General features: G+C 41.1%; 2 protein-coding genes across 3 annotated transcripts in view; one reads left to right on the forward strand and one right to left on the reverse strand.

Annotated features, from left to right (window-relative positions):
• LOC138808501 (solute carrier family 5 member 4) overlaps positions 1 to 8,938 on the forward strand; it is a 47,914-nt gene extending 38,976 nt beyond the window's left edge. Inside the window, exons 12-15 of the mRNA XM_069994785.1 lie at positions 995 to 1,163; positions 3,248 to 3,463; positions 5,103 to 5,205; positions 8,596 to 8,938. Coding sequence (XP_069850886.1) covers positions 995 to 1,163; positions 3,248 to 3,463; positions 5,103 to 5,205; positions 8,596 to 8,810 — 703 coding nt within the window. The 3' untranslated portion in view covers positions 8,811 to 8,938. The remainder of the gene's footprint in view (positions 1 to 994; positions 1,164 to 3,247; positions 3,464 to 5,102; positions 5,206 to 8,595) is intronic.
• A 3,487-nt stretch (positions 8,939 to 12,425) lies between these two features.
• The window catches only part of Slc5a1 (solute carrier family 5 member 1), a 66,880-nt gene continuing 57,279 nt past the window's right edge, over positions 12,426 to 22,026 (reverse strand). For both annotated transcript variants that reach the window (XM_069994462.1, XM_069994463.1), the window contains 3 exons: positions 21,253 to 21,468; positions 18,548 to 18,656; positions 12,426 to 13,758 (listed from right to left, as the gene is read on the reverse strand). In XM_069994462.1, coding sequence (XP_069850563.1) covers positions 13,541 to 13,758; positions 18,548 to 18,656; positions 21,253 to 21,468 — 543 coding nt within the window. In that variant the 3' untranslated portion in view covers positions 12,426 to 13,540. The remainder of the gene's footprint in view (positions 13,759 to 18,547; positions 18,657 to 21,252; positions 21,469 to 22,026) is intronic.

Below are 22,026 nucleotides of genomic sequence, written 5' to 3' on the forward strand. Positions count from 1 at the left end.
ATCCAGTGTTGTTTTGATTTGCATTTCTTTTATGCTTAGGGAGGTTGAGCATTTCTTCATGTGTCTATTGGCCATCCTTCTTTCCTCTTCAGAGAAGTTTCTCTTTAAGTCTTTAGCCCACTTATTTATTGGGCAGTTGTTTCTTTGAGGATTTGTTGTTGGGGGATTTAATTTTTTGAGTTCCAGGTATATTTTAGGTATGAGATATTGTCCATTGTATGGCTAGGGAAGATCTTCTCCCAATCCGTGGGCTTTCTATTGATTTTTCTAGCTATGTTCTTTGCCATTTAGAAGCTCTGCAATTTCACGCAGTCCCAACCTTTCTTTGATTTGTTGTGTTTCTGGGTCTCTATCAAGAAAATTTCGGCCTGTGCCAAGGAGACATAGGGTTTCTCCTATTCCATCCTGTAATGTTTTTAGAGTGTCTGGTTTGACTCCAAGGTCTTTGATCCATTTGGAGTTGATTCTGGTGCAGGGTGATATATAAGGATCTAACTTTAGTTTTCTACAAGTGATTAACCAATTTTGCCAGCACCATTTGCTGAAGAGGCTGTCTTTCTTCCATTCTACTTTGTTTTTGGGTGGGGGGTCCGGTCCTGGAGCCTGAACTCTGGGCCAGGGCACTGTCCCTCAGCTCTTCAGCTCAAGGCTAGCGCTTTACCACTTGAGCCACACCTCCAGTCAGGCATTTTTGCTGGTTATTTTGGAGATGAAATCTCATGCCCAAGTTGGCTACAAACTACAATCCTCCAGCTTACTCCTCAGCCTCTTGAGTGGCTAGGACTCGAAGGTGTGAGCCACTGGTTCCTGGCTCAAGTAATTCTTTTATACTCATGGATAGTCCTTTAGCAAAAGCCCACAGTGTCAAATTGAGGAGCTTGATTTTTGTTTTGAAACCAATGACTGACACAAAAATAAATTCTCAAATTAAAGTCCAGTGGAAGTACCTGTAATGTTTCTGTTTCATATTGAAATCATTTTACTTTCTTACCAGGATATTTGTCGTTGTATTAATTGTCACCAGCATCTTGTGGGTCCCCTTAGTAGAGGTCTCTCAAGGTGGGCAGCTGATCCATTATACAGAATCAATTTCCAGCTACCTTGGGCCTCCCATTGCAGCTGTCTTTCTGCTTGCCATCTTCTGCAAAAGAGTCAATGAACAGGTAAGTGAAAACTGGGGAACTTTCCCAGTTGGAGTGAGAAAAAAAATTCTCTTAGCTACAGAGGGAGCCACATTCATACTTTCTGCCCTACTTCTACAATTCAAGTCCTATCTCATTTTCAGCTGTGATCACCACAATTCCTCGTTCTTACTAAGGTGCAAGGATGCTTTCCATTTATACATCCTGCAGCCTTTGTGTTTCTTCCAAAATATTAAGTCCATAGGCAGGACAGTGCTGAGGAACAGAGCAAGTTCAGGAGATAAATTATCAGGCTGAATAGTGCCTCTATCACCTGGTCATACAGTGTTCCAAAACAAATGACCTCACTTTCAGTTCAGTGAAGATAATTGTAGCAGTCCTACCTATAAAGGTAGATAATCCTACCTATGGGTCTGCCGTAAGGACTAAAAGCGATAACATATATGAAATGCTAGGAAGAAAATCTACCACACAAAGAATCAAAAGGCTAATAGCTATTGGCATGTAATTAACTGTTCTATAAATAGTTGACTGTTGTTGGCCAAGTATTTAATCCTGTTATTATTCCTAAATGTGAGCCTTATTCTGGTGATTTTCCAATGAGGTAACAGATGCAGAGTAATTCATATCTATGTGCTTTCACACATTATTTTAATAAGTGGGGTCTGGTGATCCAGACTCAGAATTCCTTCATGCAAACATTTTTTTGCCTAAAATATAAAATCTTGCACAAAGCAACAAAGGGACACATGTTTCCAGACACCATAGTTGTTTTGTTTTGTTTTTTTAGGTCTGAGGCTGGGAGTCAAACTCAGTACCTGATGCTGTCCCTCATTGGCTAGCATGCTACTAACTGAGCCACGCCTCCCATCCCAATTCCCATCGTCTCTCAGAGAAAATAAATATGCTTAATCGTCAGACCATGGAACTCTCAAAACTGCTTAATAACTACTCTGCAAGTTGTGTAGCATAAATTGTAGAGTTCTATTAATTCTACAAAATAAATCACAAGTACCAGTCACCAATGGTTTAGGCATGTAATCCTAGCTACTCAAAAGGTTGAGATCTGAGAATCATGGTTCAAAGCCCAGTCAGACTCTTATCTCCAAATAACCACCAAAAAAGCCAAAGTGGAGCTGTGACTCTCGTGGTTGAGCACCAGCCTTGAGCAAAAAAAGGGAGAGCATCCAAGCCCTGAGTTCAAGCCCAAAACCAGCACGTGCATGCACACGCACATGCATGTGTGCACACGCACAGTCACACAATAAAGAAATGTTTGTTTGTTTGTTTTTTTATCTCCTGGCACTGGTAGCTCACATCTGTAATCCTAGCTACTCAGAAAGCTGTGATCTAAGGGGGGCACCGGTGGCTCACGCCTGTAATCCTAGCTACTTAGGAGGCTGAGATCTGAGGATCGTGGTTCAAAGCCAGCCAAGGCAGGAAAGTCCATGAAACTCTTATCTCCAATAAACCACTCAGAAAACCGGAAGTGGCACTGTAGCTCAAGTGGTAGAGCACTCGACTTGAGCTGAAGAGCTAAGAGACAGAGTTCAAGCCCCACGACCAATAAAAAAAAAAGAAAAGAAAAGAAAAGAAAGCTGTGATCTGAGGATTACCATTCAAAGCCAGCCCAAGCAGGAAAATCCATGAGACTTCTATTTCCAATTAACCACCAAAAAGCTAGAAATTATATTGTGGCTCAAACTGGTAGTCTTGAGCATAAAAAGCTCAAGGACAACGCCCTTAGTGCCAGCTCTACATCTGGTACTAGGTAAATATATAGATACATATATACATACATGCATACATATATACATACGTACATGCATACAATCACAAGTTTTTAATCTGTCTACAAAACAAAAGGCCAGGGAAACTTTCAGTCCTGGTTGACAACAGGATACAAGAACCAGAGAATCACAGTACAACCATAGTATTCAGGCACCAGAGCCAGCCCCTTTCCCTATTTGAGTAACTTGTTCCCTCAGATCCACCACTTCGTAATCCTTAACTGAGAAAGCAGGAGAGGTGATCACTGTGACTTACCAGAATGATTTTCTCATCTTTTCTAGACACTCTGGCTTTGTCCTTGTTTCTGTTTTCAGGGAGCATTCTGGGGTCTAATGGTCGGACTTGTGATAGGCCTGATTCGCATGATTGCAGAGTTCTCCTACGGAACCGGGACTTGCTTGGCTGCCAGTAACTGTCCCAAGATCATCTGTGGAGTGCACTATCTGTACTTTGCCATCCTTATCTTTTCTGTGTCCGTGCTAGTCATCCTGGGAGTTTCTCTCCTAACAAAACCCATCCCTGATGTACATGTGAGTATGGGCTATGACTAGATGCTCATTCAGAAGTCAGAGTTACTCTTCTTCTAAAGTTGCAACTGGTACAGAAGTCACAGGTCAATGGTGCCATGACACTCTCAGAATTAGAAGATCCTAGGTGATAAGAATCCAGTCAATCTACTGGACAATTCACATATGAGAAGTATGTGGGATGCAACAGTATATTCAGTGTTATGCTCAGGAGGCTAAGATCTGAAGATTGTGGTTCAAAGCTAGCCCGGGAAGGAAAGTTCTTGAGACTCTTATCTCCAATTAATCACCAGAAAACCAGAAGTGGAACTGTGGCTCAAAGTGGTAGAGTGCTAGCCTTGAGCAAAAGAACTCAGGGCCAACACCCAGGGCTTGAGTACAAACCCCAGGACTGACCAAAAAAAAAGTGCCAGTCAGGAACTGATGACTCACACCAAGAATTCTAGCTACTCAAGAGGCTGAGATATGAGATCACAGTTTGAAGCCAGCCTGGGCAGAAAAAAAATCTAGGAGACTCTTATCTTCACTTAATCACCAAAAACATTGCCAAAAGTGGAGCTGTGGCTCAAGTGGTGGAGACTTAGCTTTGAGCAAAAAAGCTAAGAGATGGTGACCAGGCCCTAAATTCAATCTCCAGTACAGAGAGAGAGAGAGAGAGAGAGAGAGAGAGAGAGAGAGAGAGAGAGAGAGAGAGAGAGAGAGAGAGAGAGGAAGCTATTTTTAAAATGGTAGTAGAAACCACTATTTATTGAAGGATAGATGTGGAAGTAGGAAGGAGTTCAGATAACAGATAACCAAAATAAATTACAGAGGAGTATTAACTTCAGTTAGTCCACAACTTATTTATACATTTCATAAAGAACTAAGAGAGAGGCAATAAAATGTAAAGGCGTCCAACATAAAGAAAATATAAAATGGCTAATTACCATGATGACACATTTGTACTCATATACAAAATTACCACTCTGTATGCCACAAATGTATACAATTATCATTTGCCACATAAAACCTTAAGTGAAAGGAAAGTAGTCACTAAACAGAGAGTAATAGTGAGGTTGCAACTATCTGTTGGATGACAAGAGCAATGAGTGAAGCCAGAGCGTTATGTGGGTTAACTTAATCTTCAACTTTTCTAAAATTGTAGATCCAGAATGTAGGAGTTTTCATAATATATTTGGAAGGGTTTTTTTAAATATTTTCAAAAGAAGCTAAGCATCAATGGCTCACACTTGTAGTCCTAGCTACTCAGGAGGCTGAGATCTGAGGATTGTGGTTCAGAGCCAAGCCAGGCAGGAAAGTCCATGAGATTCTTATCTCCAATAAACTGCTCAGAAAAAAAGCTGGAAACAGCACTGTGGCTCAAGTGGTAGAGCACTAGCCTTGAGCAAAAGGAGCTCAGGGACAATGCTCAGACCCTGAGTTCAAGCCCCAGGACTGGCAAAAAAAATCAAAAAAATTAAAAACAACAATTATTTTAAATGCTTAGTGCATTTTGGTACATGAGCAGAGCTAAGGGAACTCTTTTCCTTATGACCCATACTCTGTGGTCCAGTTTAATTTGATAAATGATATAACAAAGTTACCATTCAATTACTGGGCACATTTGCTTTTCATGAATGTTCTGTGCATGATCTCTGGCCAGTTGTATCGCTTGTGCTGGACTCTTCGAAACAGTACAGAGGAACGAATCGATTTGGACACAGAAGAGAAAAAGGAGGAAGAAGATGATGATGGCATTGAGGAAGGTAACAACTTGGTTTACATTTTGGTTTTTATAGCTTTTATGCCATCATTAGCCTCTGGACCATGACGCTTCTATTTATCCCTTCCACCCTAGATGGGATGACAAATCTTCACCATTGTTGCCCAGCTTTTTCTGTTGCGATGGAGAATGATGAATGTTTTTCCCCTGAGCTGGCCTCATACCATGATCCTCCTATTCTCAGCCTCCAAGTAGCTAAGATTACAGACTTGAGTCTAGCACAAAATAATCCATTTAAGGAAATACCTCTGTAATATTACCACTTTTCCCATTGAGTTTGATATTTTTCCAATAATACAATTTTCTGTCTCCAGCCTTGGGGGCAGAAAGCACATCTTCATTACTGATCAAATTTATACAATGACTATATAACTATGCATTTAAAGTTTCTCAGTTTTTCAATCACCTATTTTCAGAATTTCATCTATTTATTAGACATATATTACTGACATACAGTTCTTTATATTGACTTCCTGCCTTTTCTGTCCCTCCTTAAATTCTTAATATAATTTTTATGACTTTCCTTTTTCTTGATAAGCCTTCCTGAAGACTGGCCTACTTTACTTTCCTCAAAAAATGAGTTTTTTACTTGTTATTTTTATGATTCTACTACTTTTCTTTTTTCTTACACTTTAATAAGCATCAATTAGTGGTATGAGAGGCATTTGTTTATGTATATATTTACTTATTTATTTATTTATATATTTTTGTGGCAGTCCTGGGGCTTGAACTCAGTGCTGTCCCTGAACATCTTTGCTCAAAGCTAGTGCTCTACTACTTTAGCTACAGCTCCATTTTCGGGTTTTTCTGAGTGGTTTATTGGAGATAAGAGTGCCATAGCCTTTCCTGTCTGGGCTGGCTTGGAACTGTGATCCTCAGATCTCAGAATCCTGAGTAGCTAAGATTACCGGTGTGAGCCACCTGACCCTGACATAGGCTTTTATTTTGATGTTCCCATATGTGCAAACACTAGGCTTTGATCAGATTCAACCCTTCCATCACTTTCTCTCTCTCTCTCTCTCTCTCTCTCTCTCTCTCTCTCTCTCTCTCTCTCTCTCTCTCTCTCTCTCTCTCTCTCTCTCTCTCTCTCTCTCTCATTGCCTCTCCCTTCCCAAACCAATCTCAGCAAGCTTCAGTGTTCCATGTTCATACACATTTATAAAATATTTTCACCATATTCACCCTCCTTCACTGTTTTCATTCACCTTCCCTCTCTGCCATTGGTACTCATGATTTAATATTCCTGCCATTCTTTTTTTTAAGTATATGTCAGTTGTCCAGAGGAATTACTGTAGTGTTTCCCACAAGTATATACAATACTTGAAACACATTGACAAATATACACACTCTCTCTTACTCTCACTTTTCCCATATCTCCTACCCACTATTATTCAACAGCTTTCAGAGAGTTTAATTTTTCTATTTTCACTCACAGATGCAAAGTAATTTCTTTATTTATGTCATTATCCTTTTTATCTTGTTTGTATACCTTTCCATTTATATTACTTGGTTTGTTCTTGGGCGGGATGGAGGGGGTCATTAATTTCTACCCTCTCTTCTAAGCCAGTAACAGCCTTTAAGAATCTTTTTTTTCCCCCTAAGTATAGTCTTACTTTTACTGTGATTTTCCCCTAGATATCTGAGTTTAAAAATATGTTTTAAAAGTTAGGCATAGCCAGGCACCAGTGGCTCATACCTGTAATCCTACCTATTCAGGAGGCTGAGGGAGATCTGAGGGAGATGGTTTGAAGCCAGCCAGGGAAGAAAAGTTTACGTGAGACTCTTATCTCCAATTAATCACTCAAAAGCCAGAAATGATGCTGTGGTTCAAAGAAAGAAATATGCCTTAAATTTTCCAGTGCTACAGCAAGTATTCTTATATAGAGATTTTTATTGTATTTTTGCCTATATATGCCTTTGGCATTAATTTGAGAAGTTTGTTGGATCAAAGAATTAATGCCTACACAGTTTTGTTATACTTCAACTTCCCCTCTGTAAGAATTAAATTCTGCTTTCCAGGTAACAATGTGTACCAGTGCCTATTTCCATACAGACTCTTGAACATAGCTTCTAAAACTTTGATATTTTTTACACTGATAGATGAAAACTGATATTTAAGTATCATTTGAATGTAAATTTCTCTCTTCTTCAGTGAACCTTAAAACTATTTCCCCCAGCACTGGTGACTTAAGCCTGTAATCTGAGCTACTTGAGAGTCTGATAATGGAAGAATTGAAATTAAAGGTCATACAGCTCCTAAAAGTTTGTGAGAATCCCTCCTCAACCCACAAATGAATGCAGTAGCATGTGCCTGTCATCCGAAAGCACAGGGCAAGCTGAAACTGGCATCATTGTGGCTCTGGGATGACCCAGGCCAAAAAGAGAGGGAAGTTCAATGCAGAGGCATGTTCTGTCATCCCAGCAATCAGAGGAAGCCTAAAAGACGCAGAGATCATGGTCCTGATGCTCAGCCAGGCAGACAAGATCCTATCTCAAAAATAATGACACAAAACAGCACTGGAGGCACAACTCAGCAGAACAACACCTGCTTAACAAGTGCAAGACCCTGGGTTTCACACTCAAAAAGAGAAACCTTTTGCCCTTTTTTATGTTTCAGTTTATTTCTTATCTCCCTAGTATGTTCAAATGGGGTTGTTGATGGTATTTTCTTTTTTTTTTTCTTGGCGTCTGGTTGTGGGGCCTGAACTCTGGGCCTGGGCACTGTCCCTCAGCTCTTCAGCTCAAGGCTAGCGCTCTACCACTTGAGCCACAGCGCCACTTCCGGCTTTTTTCTTTTTGCTTATGTGGTGCTGAGGAATCGAACCCAGGGCCTCATGCATGCAAGGCAAGCTCTCTACCACTAAGCCACCTTCCCAGGCCTTTCTTTTTTGTTTTTAAAAATCCATTGTATATTAAAGAGGTAAAGCCATCTGTGATAACAGGTACAAATCTTTGGCATATTTTGATTTATACCATGCAAGTTTTTTCTTTGGTGCCATTCTTGGGGCTTGAATTCAGGGCCGAGGTGTTGTCTCTGAGCTTTTTCTTTTCTTTTGCTCAAGGCTAGCACCTACCACTTGAACCACAGCTCTACTTCCGGCTTTTTGGTAGTTAATTGGCGCTAAGAGTTTCACAGACTTTACTGCCCAAGCTGGCTTGGAACCACAATCCTCAGATCTCAGCCCCCTGAGGAGCTAGAACTACAGGTGTGAACCACCCAGTGCCCAGCTTTTTTTTTTTAATTTTTTACGTATTCAATTTTATCTATATTTTCCCCCAGAACTCCTCTGGCTCTTCCAAGTGGTTGTAGTTATTCTTCATAGACATGTGTGACTTCCTATCTGTTGTTGTGACTTATTTTTCCTTGTTTCAGATGCTCCTGAGAAACCTCGTGGATGTCTCAAGAAAGGCTACGACTTATTCTGTGGCTTGCAGAAGACAGGACCCAAGCTGACAAAAGAAGAGGAAGAAGACCTGAAGAGGAAGCTCACGGACACGTCAGAGAAGCCCTTGTGGAGGAATGTAGTGAACGTCAATGCCATCCTTGCCCTGGCTGTGGCAGTGTTTTACTATGGTTACTTTGCCTGAACTCTTGTCTCAGCCACCACAATATCATTTTCTCCATTCCCAGGTTTGTCGCATTCCAAAGAAAGACTAGCCATTCCATCACGTGATCTAAAGAGGTGACTTCAGTCTTGATTTTTTTTTTATTTTATTGTTCCTTTATGTCAATAAAAGAAAACAAAAACCAGTGTTGATAATTTAATGAAGGTAGGGAAGTGACTCCTTACAATTGTATACAGCAGGCAGAGAGGCCCCAAGTCTTCTTCTAGATTTATGAGGACATAAATAGCAAATATCAGCTTGTATATATTTAAGGTGGGCAATGTGATGATTTGATATATGTAAACATTGTGAAATGATTACGACAATAAAGATAATTATCACATCCATCACCTGGCTTACCTTACTTTATGTCAAGAGAATGATTAAGATCTATTCTGTCAACAAATTTCAAATACATATATATTTATGCATATATATTGCATATTTGCATATTATACAATATATTTGTATATCATATATTATATTAAGTTATATATCATATTGATATATGATATATTTCTATTCTACATAATACATCATATTAATATGACATAATTGTGTTATTTATATAATTTAATTATAACTAATATGTATATATTATAGATATTATTCAGTCACAAGAAGAATGGCATTTTATTGTTTTCAGGGAAATTAATGATCTAGAAACCATCATGTTAAACAAAATAAACTGGACTCCAAAAGACAAAAGTCACATGTTTATTCTCAAGAGTGGATGCTAGAACTAAAATACAAATATTTACATAAATACAAACGCACACATATATATATATTAATCTGATTAAAGTATGTGTTTGTGAGATACCATGGCAAAGCCCCTTTGAACAATTAACCTGCACAGCTCACATTTAACAAAAATGAATATCAGGAAGGTGGAACACCCTGTCTTGGGGATGTTAAATGGAGCAGGTGAAAGATGGCAAATACAATCAAGTAATTTATGCATGTGTTTGAAAATGGAACTTAATCCAGCTGAACATAACATCTTTCGTGTATGTGTCTCCTATCTTCTTTTTTATTTTCAGTTGTGGGCCCTGAACTCTGGGCCTGGGCGCTGTCCCTCAGCTCTTCAGCTTAAGGCTAGCACTCTACCACTTGAGCCACAGAGCCACTTCTGGCTTTTTCTGCTTATGTGGTACTGAAGAATCGAACCCAGGGCTTCATGCCTGCAAGGCAAGCACTCTACCACTGAGCCACCTTCCCAGGCCCTCCTATCCTCTTTTAAAAAGTTCTTTCCAAGGATGGACAATAGACACATGAAGAAATGCTCAACCTCCCTAGCCATAAAAGAAATGCAAATCAAAACAACATTGAGATACCACCTCACCCCAGTTAGAATGGCTAAAATCAAGAACTCTAATAACAACAGATGCTGGAGGGGATGTGGACAAAAGGGAACCTTACTGCATTGTTGGTGGGAGTGTAAACTTGTTCAACCACTTTGGAAAGCAGTATGGAGGTTCCTCAAAAGACTCCACATAGAGCTCCCCTATGACCCAGCAATCCCACTTTGGGGCATTTACCCAAATGTTTACAAACAAGACCACACTAAAGCTACCAGCACGACTATGTTTATTGCAGCATTATTTACCATAGCTAAGATATGGAACCAACCCACATGCCCCTCAGTAGATGAATGGATCAAGAAAATGTGGTATATATACACAATGGAATTCTATGCCTCCATCAGAAAGAATGACATTGCCCCATTTGTTAGGAAATGGAAAGGCTTGGAAAAAATTATATGAAGTGAAGTAAGCCAGGCCCAAAGAAACATAGGTCCCATGGTTTCCCTTATTTGCAATATCTAGTATATGTCTGAGTCAAGCAGAAAAGGTCAGATAAGGTGATGTTAGGGAAATGAACCCTAAAATATGTATTCAAATGTTTTTTTTCTTTCATGCAATTGTTTCTAACACATTTATAAGATTATTTCTTTGTTGTTTTGTATGTCCTTCCCCCACAGTATAACCCCTGCTTTCACTGTATTTGATGTCAGTATAATTTGTGGAGGGGAAGGGGAAAAACAAATTGTTTAAATACAGGTGGACCCATTGCAACAATGATATGTACAAGTTGTTATGTCGAAAATGAACTTTACAACTTTCATGGGGGGGGGGGAGGATTGGGTGGGGGTCGGGAGGAGGCTGGGAAGGGATGGGAAGGGAAAACAAAGGAGGAGGCTACAATGCTTGATAAGAAATGTACTCATTATCTTGCCCGTGTAATTGTAACCCCTCTGTACAGTATTTTCACAATAAAAAAAAAAGTTCTTTCCATACCACATGAGGTAGACAGATGCCACAGGAACCAAGGTTCTCCACTGATACACAGTTGAGACAAAATAACTTCCAACCATTACACCACAAAATCAGAAATTGAATCCCAAGACATCTAGAAAATTATACCACTTGTTCTATTCACCAGTGTTTAATCATCTCCCTTTGTCCTTCCAAAGCCCCAAACCTACCACAAAAGACAGAGTTCTCTGAGAAATATTGGCCATGTAAAATTCTCCATTTTGCCATCTTCCCTACCTCACATAAGAGGAATGAGTTTAATAGTGCTCTCTGAGTTTCCATCCTCTATAAAGTGCCAGGCACCAGTGGCTCACGCCTATAATCCTAGCTACTCAGATGGCTGAGATCTGAGGATCACAGTTCAAAGCCAGCCCAGGCAGGAAATTCTGTGAGACTCCTGTCTCTGATTAACCACCAGCAAACTGGAAGTGGTACTATGGCTCAAAATGGTAAAGCATTCCCCTTGAACAAATAAGCTTAGGGACAGTGCCTGGGCCCTGAGTTCAAGCCCCACAACCAATGAAAAAAAGAAAGTATTCCTCTTCCTGCTGAGCCATCTCTATATCCAGGATTCCCTCTCAAGCTCTTTTCTAAGCTAACCTGAAATTAATAACACTGAACATCTTGATTTTTCTCACATCAGTGGGATCATGTTACAAGATCATTAAGATTTCACAGGTGGAAGTTTTACTTAATTAAAATTAAATTGAAAAAAGAAGGATTTCTTCTTATAAAATTGGTGCAACAAAACATGTACTCCTAGCTGGGACTGTTGGCTCATGCTTGTAACCCTAGCTATTCAGATGGATGAGATCTGAGGACCGAAGTTCAAAGCTAGCCAGGGCAAGACAATCCATAAGACTCTTACCTCCAACTAACTCCTAAAAAACTGGAAATGGTACTGTGGCTCAAAGTTGTAGAGTGCTAGCCTTGAGCATAAAAGCTCAGGGATAGCACCCAGGACTGATTTTTTTTAAATACTCCTTTTTGGCTAAAAGACACCCAAAAAGAAGAGATTAGGCCTTGTCAATGATGGTTACCAATTTTAAAAACAAAGCCTCTTGAACAGCTGTGAAGGAGGATCTCAGGCCAATTAGTTCCATGCATCAGCAGGTTCATTTACTCTGTCACGTGACATGGTGTCCACTTCAAAGTGCAGATATCAACATTAATATCACACAGGAGCAGAGTTACCCATGTATTCCCACTCACTACGGCCACCATAGGCTCTGCTTTCTTTGGCCACCACTTTAAAAAAGTCAACAAAGGAGAAGGCAAGTATCTATAAATAATTCCTTTATTAGTCATTTAGGCAACAAACTTCCCTGAGTGACAAAGGTATTCCAGGCACAGCAAATGTCAAAAATGAATGAATTTTTAAACAAGGCTAACACATAATAGGCAGTTTTTAAGAAGAGCAGAATATTCCCTGGTCTCAAGATTATGGGCTTCTTCCACTGGTCTGACATAAGAACCTGAGACTCGGACTTCGGGCTAAATAATTCCTTCCAGACACCCCCTGCTTCCAAGATGGAATCCCTAGACAAGCCCCCATCCTCAGCATGCACACATTCATGAATTTATCAAATTGACTTTTCTTGTTCTGAAGGAAAATAACTTGGAAAGGATGTGACAATGGGGAAAAAGGCAGAGAAGGGGGGAAGGGAAGGGAAGGGAAGGTAGGAAGAAAGGAAGGACAGGAGGAAGAAAGAAAGAAAGAAAGAAAGAAAGAAAGAAAGAAAGAAAGAAAGAGAGAGAGAGAGAAAGAGAAAGAGAGAAAGAAAGAAAGAAAGAAAGAAAGAAAGAAAGAAAGAAAGAAAGAAAGAAAGAAAGAAAGAAAGAAAGAAAGAAAGAAAGAAAGAATGGAAGGAAGGAAGGAAGGAAGGAAGGAAGGAAGGAAGGAAGGAAGGAAGAAAGAGAGAGAGAGGGAGAAAGAAAAGGAATGGAAGAAGTTGGAATGAGAGAAGAGAAATCAGAAATTAGAAATCAGATACGGAAAGTGGTAGAAACAAAGGAGACCAAAATTCTAAAAAACATTATTTAAGGCTTACACACAGGGCTGACAAACTTAGTCTCTGAGACCAACTTAGATTGGGCATCACTTCTGTTTTTGAGTCTGGCTCTTTTCTGGACTGACCTGAGTTCATGTTTTCTTCTGCAGCTCTAGCATCTACATGTACAAATCACTGTATCACATTGTTTACAAATACATAAGTTAACAGGGGAAAAAAAACGATTGTTTTCTTCCAGCTAACCTATAATTACACATGTACATGGTTCTCCAACCAGGAAAAAATTTACAATGGACTGATTTCCCTTCAAAACCACAGAATGGGAGTAAAGGGAGGTCGAGGGAAGAGCCCGGCTTCTGGGGAACCTACAGCGGAAGGAGAATCAGGCGAAGTAGGCATGGCAAAAGACAGCCACGGCCAGCAGGATGATGCCATTGATGTTCACTACCGTCCTCCACAGTGGCTTCTCAGAGGTGTCCGTCATCTTCAGCTTCATGGCAGCCTCCTCTTCCTTCGTCATCTTGGGTCCTTTGTCCTGGTCCAGCCCACAAAACAGGTCATAGGCTCGCCGGAAGCAGCCTTTTCTTTCCTGGGGAACATCTGTGTTCAGAGAAAGGCAGGAAAAAGGGGATTATTAGATACAAAACCAAAATGACCAGAAACAAAAAAGCTTCAGGCCTATCGTGACACACCATGGGGCAGCTTCAGCAGAATTTTCCCAATTGAAATACTTTCAAATATTCAGGTGAATATATGCCATAGTCAAATGAACTTCAGGACAAGACAATGTCATTAGATGAACCCTGCAGCCTTGTGATCAGCAAGTCTGAGGCTGGTTTTTTTTTTTAAGATTTTAGTTTTTTAATTTTGGTTTGTGGGGGGTTTTGTGCCAGTTCTAGGCCTTGAACTCAGGTCCTGGGTGCTGCTTATATGCTCAAGGCTAACATTTGAACCACAGCTCTACTTCTGGCTTTTTTGGGGTGGGTAATTGGAGATAAAGTCTCATGGAATTCTCGGTCTGGACTGGCTTTGAATCACAATCTTCAAATCCCAGCCTTGTGAGTAGCTAAGATTATAGGCATGAGCCACCAATACCTAGCAAGTTTTTTAATTAATATTTTAATATACATTTTTATTGTAAAGATACTGTAAAGAGGGATTATAGTTAATTAATAGTTTAAGTAGTTGTACAAAGGGGTTTCGTTTCAACATATCTATTTATTTGTACAATACATCTTAATCAATGTCGCCCCTTCCACTGTTCTCCCCTAGCCGAGATTTATCTCTATCAGGACTAATGTGTTCTACAGAACAGATCAAATAATAATTGATGAGAAAGAGGGGGAGAGAGGGAGAGGGAGGGAGGGAGGGAGGGAAAGGAAGAAAGAACACTGGTGGCTCATGTCTGTAATCCTAGCTACTCAGGAGGCTGAGATTTGAAGACTAAGGTTCAAAGCCAGACCAGCGGGAAAGTCCATGAGACTCTTATCTCCAATTAACCACCAAAAAGCCAGAAGTAGAGTTGTAGCTCAAAGAGGTAAAGTACTAGCCTGGGCAAAAGAAGTCCAGGGACCATATCTAGGCCCTGAGTTCAAGCTTTAGTACTTACAAAAGGAAGGGAGGGAGGGAGGGACAGAGGGAGAGAGAGAAAGAAAGGATGGTATGGTACAAAAATGAATAGATAAACTAGAGAAAGGTATTTATAAATAAAATATGGTCAATTTGAGGAGGAGGAGAATGAGGAGAAGGGTGCTGGTGTAGCTTTCCTGTCTTCTTTATGCTTTTATTTCTCAGAGAATAGTAATGGTAACACACATGGCCCATGGAGAAAAATATTTATTTTCCCTTACTAGAATAGGGTATCAGTTTGATTCACCATCAATTCATTTCACAAAAATTAGAATTCAAATGTTACCATGAACTTTGGAGGTCACCAAGCTGATTCTCCAGCCTTGTCCCTATCCCTTGTCCCTGTCCAGGGCAGTTTAATTTAAAAACTCTACCTTGAAATCAATCACGACCATGACAATATGGCCAGAATATATTATGGTAGACCATTAGTTCATCCAATGTTTCCAGCAGTGCTATAAGAGGTGCATTCTCATTTAGAATACTCTTTCATCAAGAATCAGTGCTTTACGAAATGACCACCAAGGACACAAATGGTTTTTTCTTGCTTGCTATTGTTTCTAACGTATTTATAAGGTACCATATGATTTTTTGGGGGGGTCCAGTCATGAACTCTGGGCCTGGGCGCTGTCCCTCAGCTCTTCAGCTCAAGGCTAGCGCTCTACCACTTGAGCCACAGCGCCACTCCCGGCTTTTTTCTCTTTGTTTATGTGGTGCTGAGGAATCGAACCCAGGGCCTCAGGCATGCAAGGCAAGCGCTCTACCACTGAGCCACCTTCCCAGCCCTCTACCATGTGATTTTTGTTGCTTTGTATGTCCCTCCCCCATGGTATAACCCCTGTTTTCATTATATTTGATGTTGGTATAATTTGGGAAGGGGAAGGGAGAAAACAAAATGTTTAAATAGGGATACAGATTGACCCATTACAACAATGATGCTATGTCGAAAAACGAACTTTACAATTTAGGCGTGGGGGGGGGGGGGAGAATGTAATTGAGGAGATGGGAGGGAAGGAAAAACAAAGGAGGAGGCAACAATGCTTGATAAGAAATGTACTCATTACCTTGATCATGTAACTGTAACCCCTTTGTACCATATTTTCACAATAAAAAACTTATTTAAAAAAAAGAAACAAAAAAAATTTGGAAAGCATTGCTTCCTCTAAACAGAGAGTTGGATATAGCTCTAGTTCACCTATAAAAAAAACAAGGAATACCAATATATACTGCCAGAGCCATTAGTCACTTTATATGTCCAAGTTTTATGTAAACTTCTGCTACGAATAATAAAATAATTATCAGTTTAAAAAAAATCTGTGGGCTGGGAAGAATCTGGTGGCTCAGTGGTAGAGCGCTTGCCTTGCATGCATGAGGCCCTGGATTCAATTCCTCAGCACCACATAAGCAAAAAGAAAAAATCTGGAAGTGGTGCTGTGGCTCAAGTGGTAGAGCGCTAGCCTTGAGCTGAAGAGCTGAGGGACAGCGCGCCCAGAGTTCAGGTCCCACAACCCGACCCAAAAAAAAAAAAAAAAAAAAGAATCTGTCCAAGCCCAGAGTTCAAGCCCCATGACCAACAACAACAAAAAAAAAGAATCTGTGCTTTAGAGGGAAAAAAAATGGATTCATTTGTCCAGAGTTGTAAGAAGAAAAGTTGGGATTTAATTCCAGTACTACCTAATTCCACAGTTCTACAAACTCCACAGTTCTACCTCTAAACTACTCTAGCTCTGCACTATGTTAGATTGGATGTGTTCAACACTCTGGTACCAATATAGCTCAGTAGTTCAGTAGTAGGATGCTTGCTTAGCATCCATGAGGCCCTGGGTTCAGTGCCAGGTACCATAAAAATAATGTATGGGTTCTTTTGATCTATAAAGGTTTAGTATATCCCTTCATGTTAAAAACACACACACACACTTTACTTCTAGATTAATGGCTATCAACTCTCAAAATATTCCTCTGTAGGGTAAACAAAGGAGGAGGCTGCAATGCTTGGTAAGAAATGTATGCATTATCCTGCCCATGTAATTGTAGCCCCCCTGTACAGTATGTTCTCAAATAAAATAAAATACAATTAAAAAAAATATTCCTCTGTGATACTTTCACTCACAGAAGGAAGTGTGTGTGTGTGTTTGTGCGTTTGTGTGTGTGTGCGTGTGTGTGTGTGTGGAGTTCAAACTCAAGGCCTGGGCACTGCCCCTGAGCTTCTTTTGCTCAAGGCTAGTGCTCTAACACCTGAGCCACAACCCAAGCTTTTTTAGCAGTTTATTGAAGATCCAAGTCTTATAGACTTTCCTGCCCAGGCTTGCTTTAAACTGTGATTCTCAGATCTCAACCTCCTGAGTAGTTAGGATTACAGGCATAAGTTACTGGTTCCCTGAAGATTCATTTGAAGTTAAAAGAATCGGACATATAGATTCACATACCTGCTGCTCTAGAAAAGCAAGTAGGGGCTGTTAAGCACCATGGTCAGCTGCCTGTGGCTCTTAACATTCCCTCCAGTACTGTTTCCAAGTTTTGGAACTGACAAGTTCTTAGCAATCAAGAGAAGATTGTTTCAGAGCTGAGGCCATCCACAAGGTCTCCCACTCAATTTATGTGTTTGCAAAGTGGGGTGGTAAGATCAAATGATCCCTAGGATTTAGTGACTCTGGGACTGGGAATGGATGACATGCCTGATGGCCACATTCAGAACTTATTCTGCCTCAGGAATGAATGGCAAGCCCTTTATCCCCATACCAGGTAAAGCACACAAACTTGTGTTCCAGATTTCTTCATGCTCCAGCCATCCATCCTCCATATGTGCCCCTCACCCATGTAGGAAAGAAAAGTTGCAACACTAAAGAAAGCTTTAATTCCGTGTATGTGTGTCTGTGTGCATGTGCGCACTCGCATGCATGCATGAGCACATGCATATGCATACATGGGCGCACACACACACACACACACACACACACACACACACACACACACACACACACACACACACACGTGTACCAGTGCTGGAGCCTGAACTCAGAGCCTGGGTGCTTATCTCTGAGCTTCTGTGCTCCAAGCTGATGCTCTACCACTTGAGTCATAGCTCCACTTCTAGTTCTTGTGTGTGTGTGTGTGTGTGTGTGTGTGTGTGTGTGTGTGTGTGTGTGTGTGTGTGTGTGTAATTAGAGATAAGCATCTCACAGACTTTCCTGCCCAGGCTGGTTTAAAGTGTGATCCTCAGATCTCAGCCTCTTGAATAGCTTGGATTACAGGTGTGAGCCACTAGTGCTCGGCAATGAAAGCAATAATTTCTAAAATAAGCACTGAGCTGAAAGTGTAGCCCAGGGATTGCATGTGCTAGGCCCTAAAATCAATCCTGAGCACCACAAAAGAAATATCACTAACTAAGCATCATTCTTAGGCTTACTAAATCTGTTGTGGCAAGACACAAGATTTCAATGAACCTCTGTTCCACACCCCCAATGTGGTTAGAACTGAATTCGTTTTAGTCCCATTGATTATTCATTCATTGCCTATGTCCTAAGAGCTCTGACTGTTCCCCTATCCCTGGCTCTGCCCCAGATCTAGGCAAAGTGGCAACTTCCTGTCCACTCACTGATTCATGGAACGTAGTCAGGCCCTGAGAGTGAACCTCACCATACCCTTTTGTTCATCGCATCTCCCACCCTGCCCTTCATTGAGCTTTTGATGAAGGCTTGAGTGGCCTTGAGTGAAGGCTTGCTGTGGCCCAAGGAACTTATTATGGCTTGGAAAAAGTCACCTATTTCAATGGTCTCCTTTGGGGGATCCTGGATATCTTCCTCCTCTGTTGCATCCAGGTCAATACGTTCCTCTTTGCTGTTGCGCAGGCTCCAGCACAGACGATAGAGCTGTGGAGAAAGCACAACAGTTTTCTAGAAAGATCCAAACAAAGTCTTAAGATAAGAAGTTAGGAAAACAAAGAGATAATGCATCAAGAAAAGCAGAAGAGAGGCAGGCATTGTAGTCAGAGTTACTCAGGGAACAGATCTGGGAATCATGGTTCAAAGCCAGCTTGGGCAGGAAAGTCTGTGAGACATTTATCTCCAATTAACCAGCAAAAAGCCAGCGGTGGGAGGGTGGCTGAAAGAGTGCCAGCTCTGAGCAAAAATGACAAGTGAGAGTGTGAGACCCTGAGTTCAAGCTCCAGTATTGGCACACATACACACACACAAAGGACACACACAGCCAAGAAACATCACTGCCAAAACTGTAATTCTACGACTATAAAAGCAGTGTTTGTTTGACAAACTTTGTCACAAATCTTAAAGTTAAAGATCTCAGAGTTTCATAGGCCTTGCAATTGTATACACATGCAAAAAGTACTAACTAAAACTTTTCCTCTTCTTAAGAATAAATATGACTTTGGATTAACTTGCTAGCTCTGTTCCCTTGGAAATCATTTTTTTTTAAAAGAACAGGAAAGAAAGGAAAAGAAAAGAAAAGCAAGGTGAGATGAGCCAAGTTCTGGTAGCTCACGCCTATAATCCTTACTACTCAGGAGCCTGAGATCTGAGGATCTCGGTTCAAAGCCAGCCAGGACCAAAAAGTCCATAAGACTTTTATCACCAATTACACACCTAAAAACCCAGAAGTAGCACTATGGCTCAAGTGGTAGAGCACTAACTTGGAACAAAAAGGCTTAGGGTCAAAGCTCAGGCCCTGAATTCAAGCCCCAAGACTTACACAAAAAAGTCATCTATATTGGGTTATCAGACTATGTGCTTACTTGGATTGGTAAGGCTATGAAAGAATCCTAAACCACTGGACTATCTAGAGTTAAAGAAGTATACTCAAAATTCTTAAAGTCTAATTCAATTGGACACTGATATTGTGCTATGCTTTCAATATCCCCTCATGAACTCATGTTGAAATGGGCTGCCATTTTGACAGTGGGATCCCTAAGAAGTAATTAGTTCATGAGGGCTCTGCCTTCAACAATGCAATTATGCTATGATTATGGAAGAGCTTTTCTGATAAGTTCTATCTCTCTCACCCTCCCTCTCTCAATGCTGCAAAAAGCCCCACACCAGGCACAGCCACTTATACTGGACTTCCCAGCTTCCAGATCATTGAGACAAATAATATTTTTGTTCATAACTTATCCAGCCTGTGGTAGTCTCTCATAGCAGTAGATAATAGTCCAAGACATACTATAAGAAAATGTCAGAATTCAGTAAAGCCACTGTTTGGTGGCTTAACTGGGAAAAAAGAGTTAAAAAGTAAGTCAAAGCTAAGTGCCATTGGCTCACCCCTGCAATCCTAGCTACTTAGGAGCATGAGATTTGTGGATCATGGTTTGAAGTCAGCTGGGGCAGTAAAGTCTTATTTCCAATTAAACACCAAAAGGCCAAAGTGGGGCTGTGGCCCACATTGTAGAATCCAACCTTGAGTAAAAAAAGGACCTGGGTTCTAGCCCCAGCACTGGCACAAAAGAAGGAGAAGGAAGATGAGGAGGATAGGGGAGAGGGAGGAGGGAGAACATGGGGAGGAGGTAGAGGAGAGGGAGGAGGAGGAGAAGAAGAAAGAGGAGGAAGAGAAAGAGCAGGAAGCTTTCATACTTCAGATTTCCCTGAGAATAGTGAGTGTTGTAGACATAGTCTCTATTGTGTGTGTGTATGTGTGTGTGTGTAAGCACATGGGTGCACACACACACACACACACACACACACACACACACACACACACACACACACACACACACACACACACCAGTCCTGGGGCTTGAACTCAGAGCCTGGGCACTGTCCCTGAGCTTTTGGAAAGGTTTTGGGGTTTGGGGTGTTTTTTGCTCTACCACAAGAGCCACAGGTCTACTTCCAGCTTTTTTGACAGTTAATTGAAGGCAAGAGTCTCATGGTCTTTCCTGCCTGGGCTAGCTTTGAATCACAATCCTCATATCTTAGCCTCCTGTGTAGCTAGGACTACAGGTGTATGGTACCAGTTCCTGACAACATGGTCCCTTTCTAGGATCTGTGGAAACTTTGACAATGGCACATTCACAAGAAACACTGCTGTGTAGCTTCATGTGGTAGAGTGCTTGCTTAACAAGCTCAAGTCCCCGAGTTCAAACCCCAGTACTATACACACACACACACACACACACACACACACACACACACACACACACACACACACACACACACACACACACACAGCCAGAGGAGTTTGTCCACTAATGAGATCTAATTTCCAGTGTGCCTGGGCTGGATCCAAAGACTAGCCCCTTGATAGAGCCCTGGATTGTGAAGACTTCCACATGCCTAATGCTGTCTGGTTGGCATACCCTGTTTCCTGCCCTGCACTCATTTATGTGAAACAAATGACAAGAAGACACCTCATTGAACATGTAACTGTGAGAGTGTCTCATGGAGCCAAAGCCAGCCAGCTGTGTCATAGCCTGAACGTGAGAGATGAGCAGGAAAAGTCTCCAATGTGGATACTCACATGCACATCTGGAATGGGCTTGGTGAGGAAGGAGATGACCAAGACAGTGATGATGCAGATGACAAAGAGGAGAATGGCAAAGTACAAGTAGTGTACCCCACAGATAATCGTGGGGCAGTTGCTGGGTTCCATGCAGCTCCCGGTTCCATAGGCAAACTCAGTTATCATCCGGGCGATCCCAATCAGAAATCCAAGTATCAGTCCCCAAAAGGCTCCCTGTGAATGAAACCCTTGTGTTAACAAATTCCCAATCCACAAACAGCTGGGCATTCTAACATTCCTTAGGACAGAGGCAAAGGAATGAATTAGAAGAAGGGAATAGGCTCCAGGCCATTCTGAAATCAAAATGGCAGAGTCAAAATGTCATTGAGAACAAGAGGCCTTGAGTTCAAACCCTACTCTCAGCACATACACAAACTGATACACACACACAAATAGAGTCTAACATTTTGAAGTAAATTAATAAGGAAAAGTAGACTTCTTAAATTCAACCCTGTATAGTTATTCCTTCCAATAAAACCTTGATTTCACTTGATTTGAATAGTATCAATAAACTTTGTTAAGGATTTCCTTTTTTTTAATCCATTGTGGGCCTTGAACTCAGAGCCTGGGTGCTGTCCATGAGCTTTTCTCTTTTTTTTGCCAGTCCTGGGGCTTGGACTCTGGGGCTGTGCACTGTCTCTGAGCTTCTTTTGCTCAATGCTAGCACTCTACCACTTGAGCCACTGCATTACTTCTGTCTTTTTCTGTGTATGTGGTACTGAGGAATCGAAT

Source organism: Dipodomys merriami, unplaced genomic scaffold (assembly GCF_024711535.1).
Source record: "Dipodomys merriami isolate MVZ:Mamm:240054 unplaced genomic scaffold, mDipMer1.0.p SCAF_45, whole genome shotgun sequence".
Lineage (NCBI taxonomy): Eukaryota > Metazoa > Chordata > Mammalia > Rodentia > Heteromyidae > Dipodomys > Dipodomys merriami.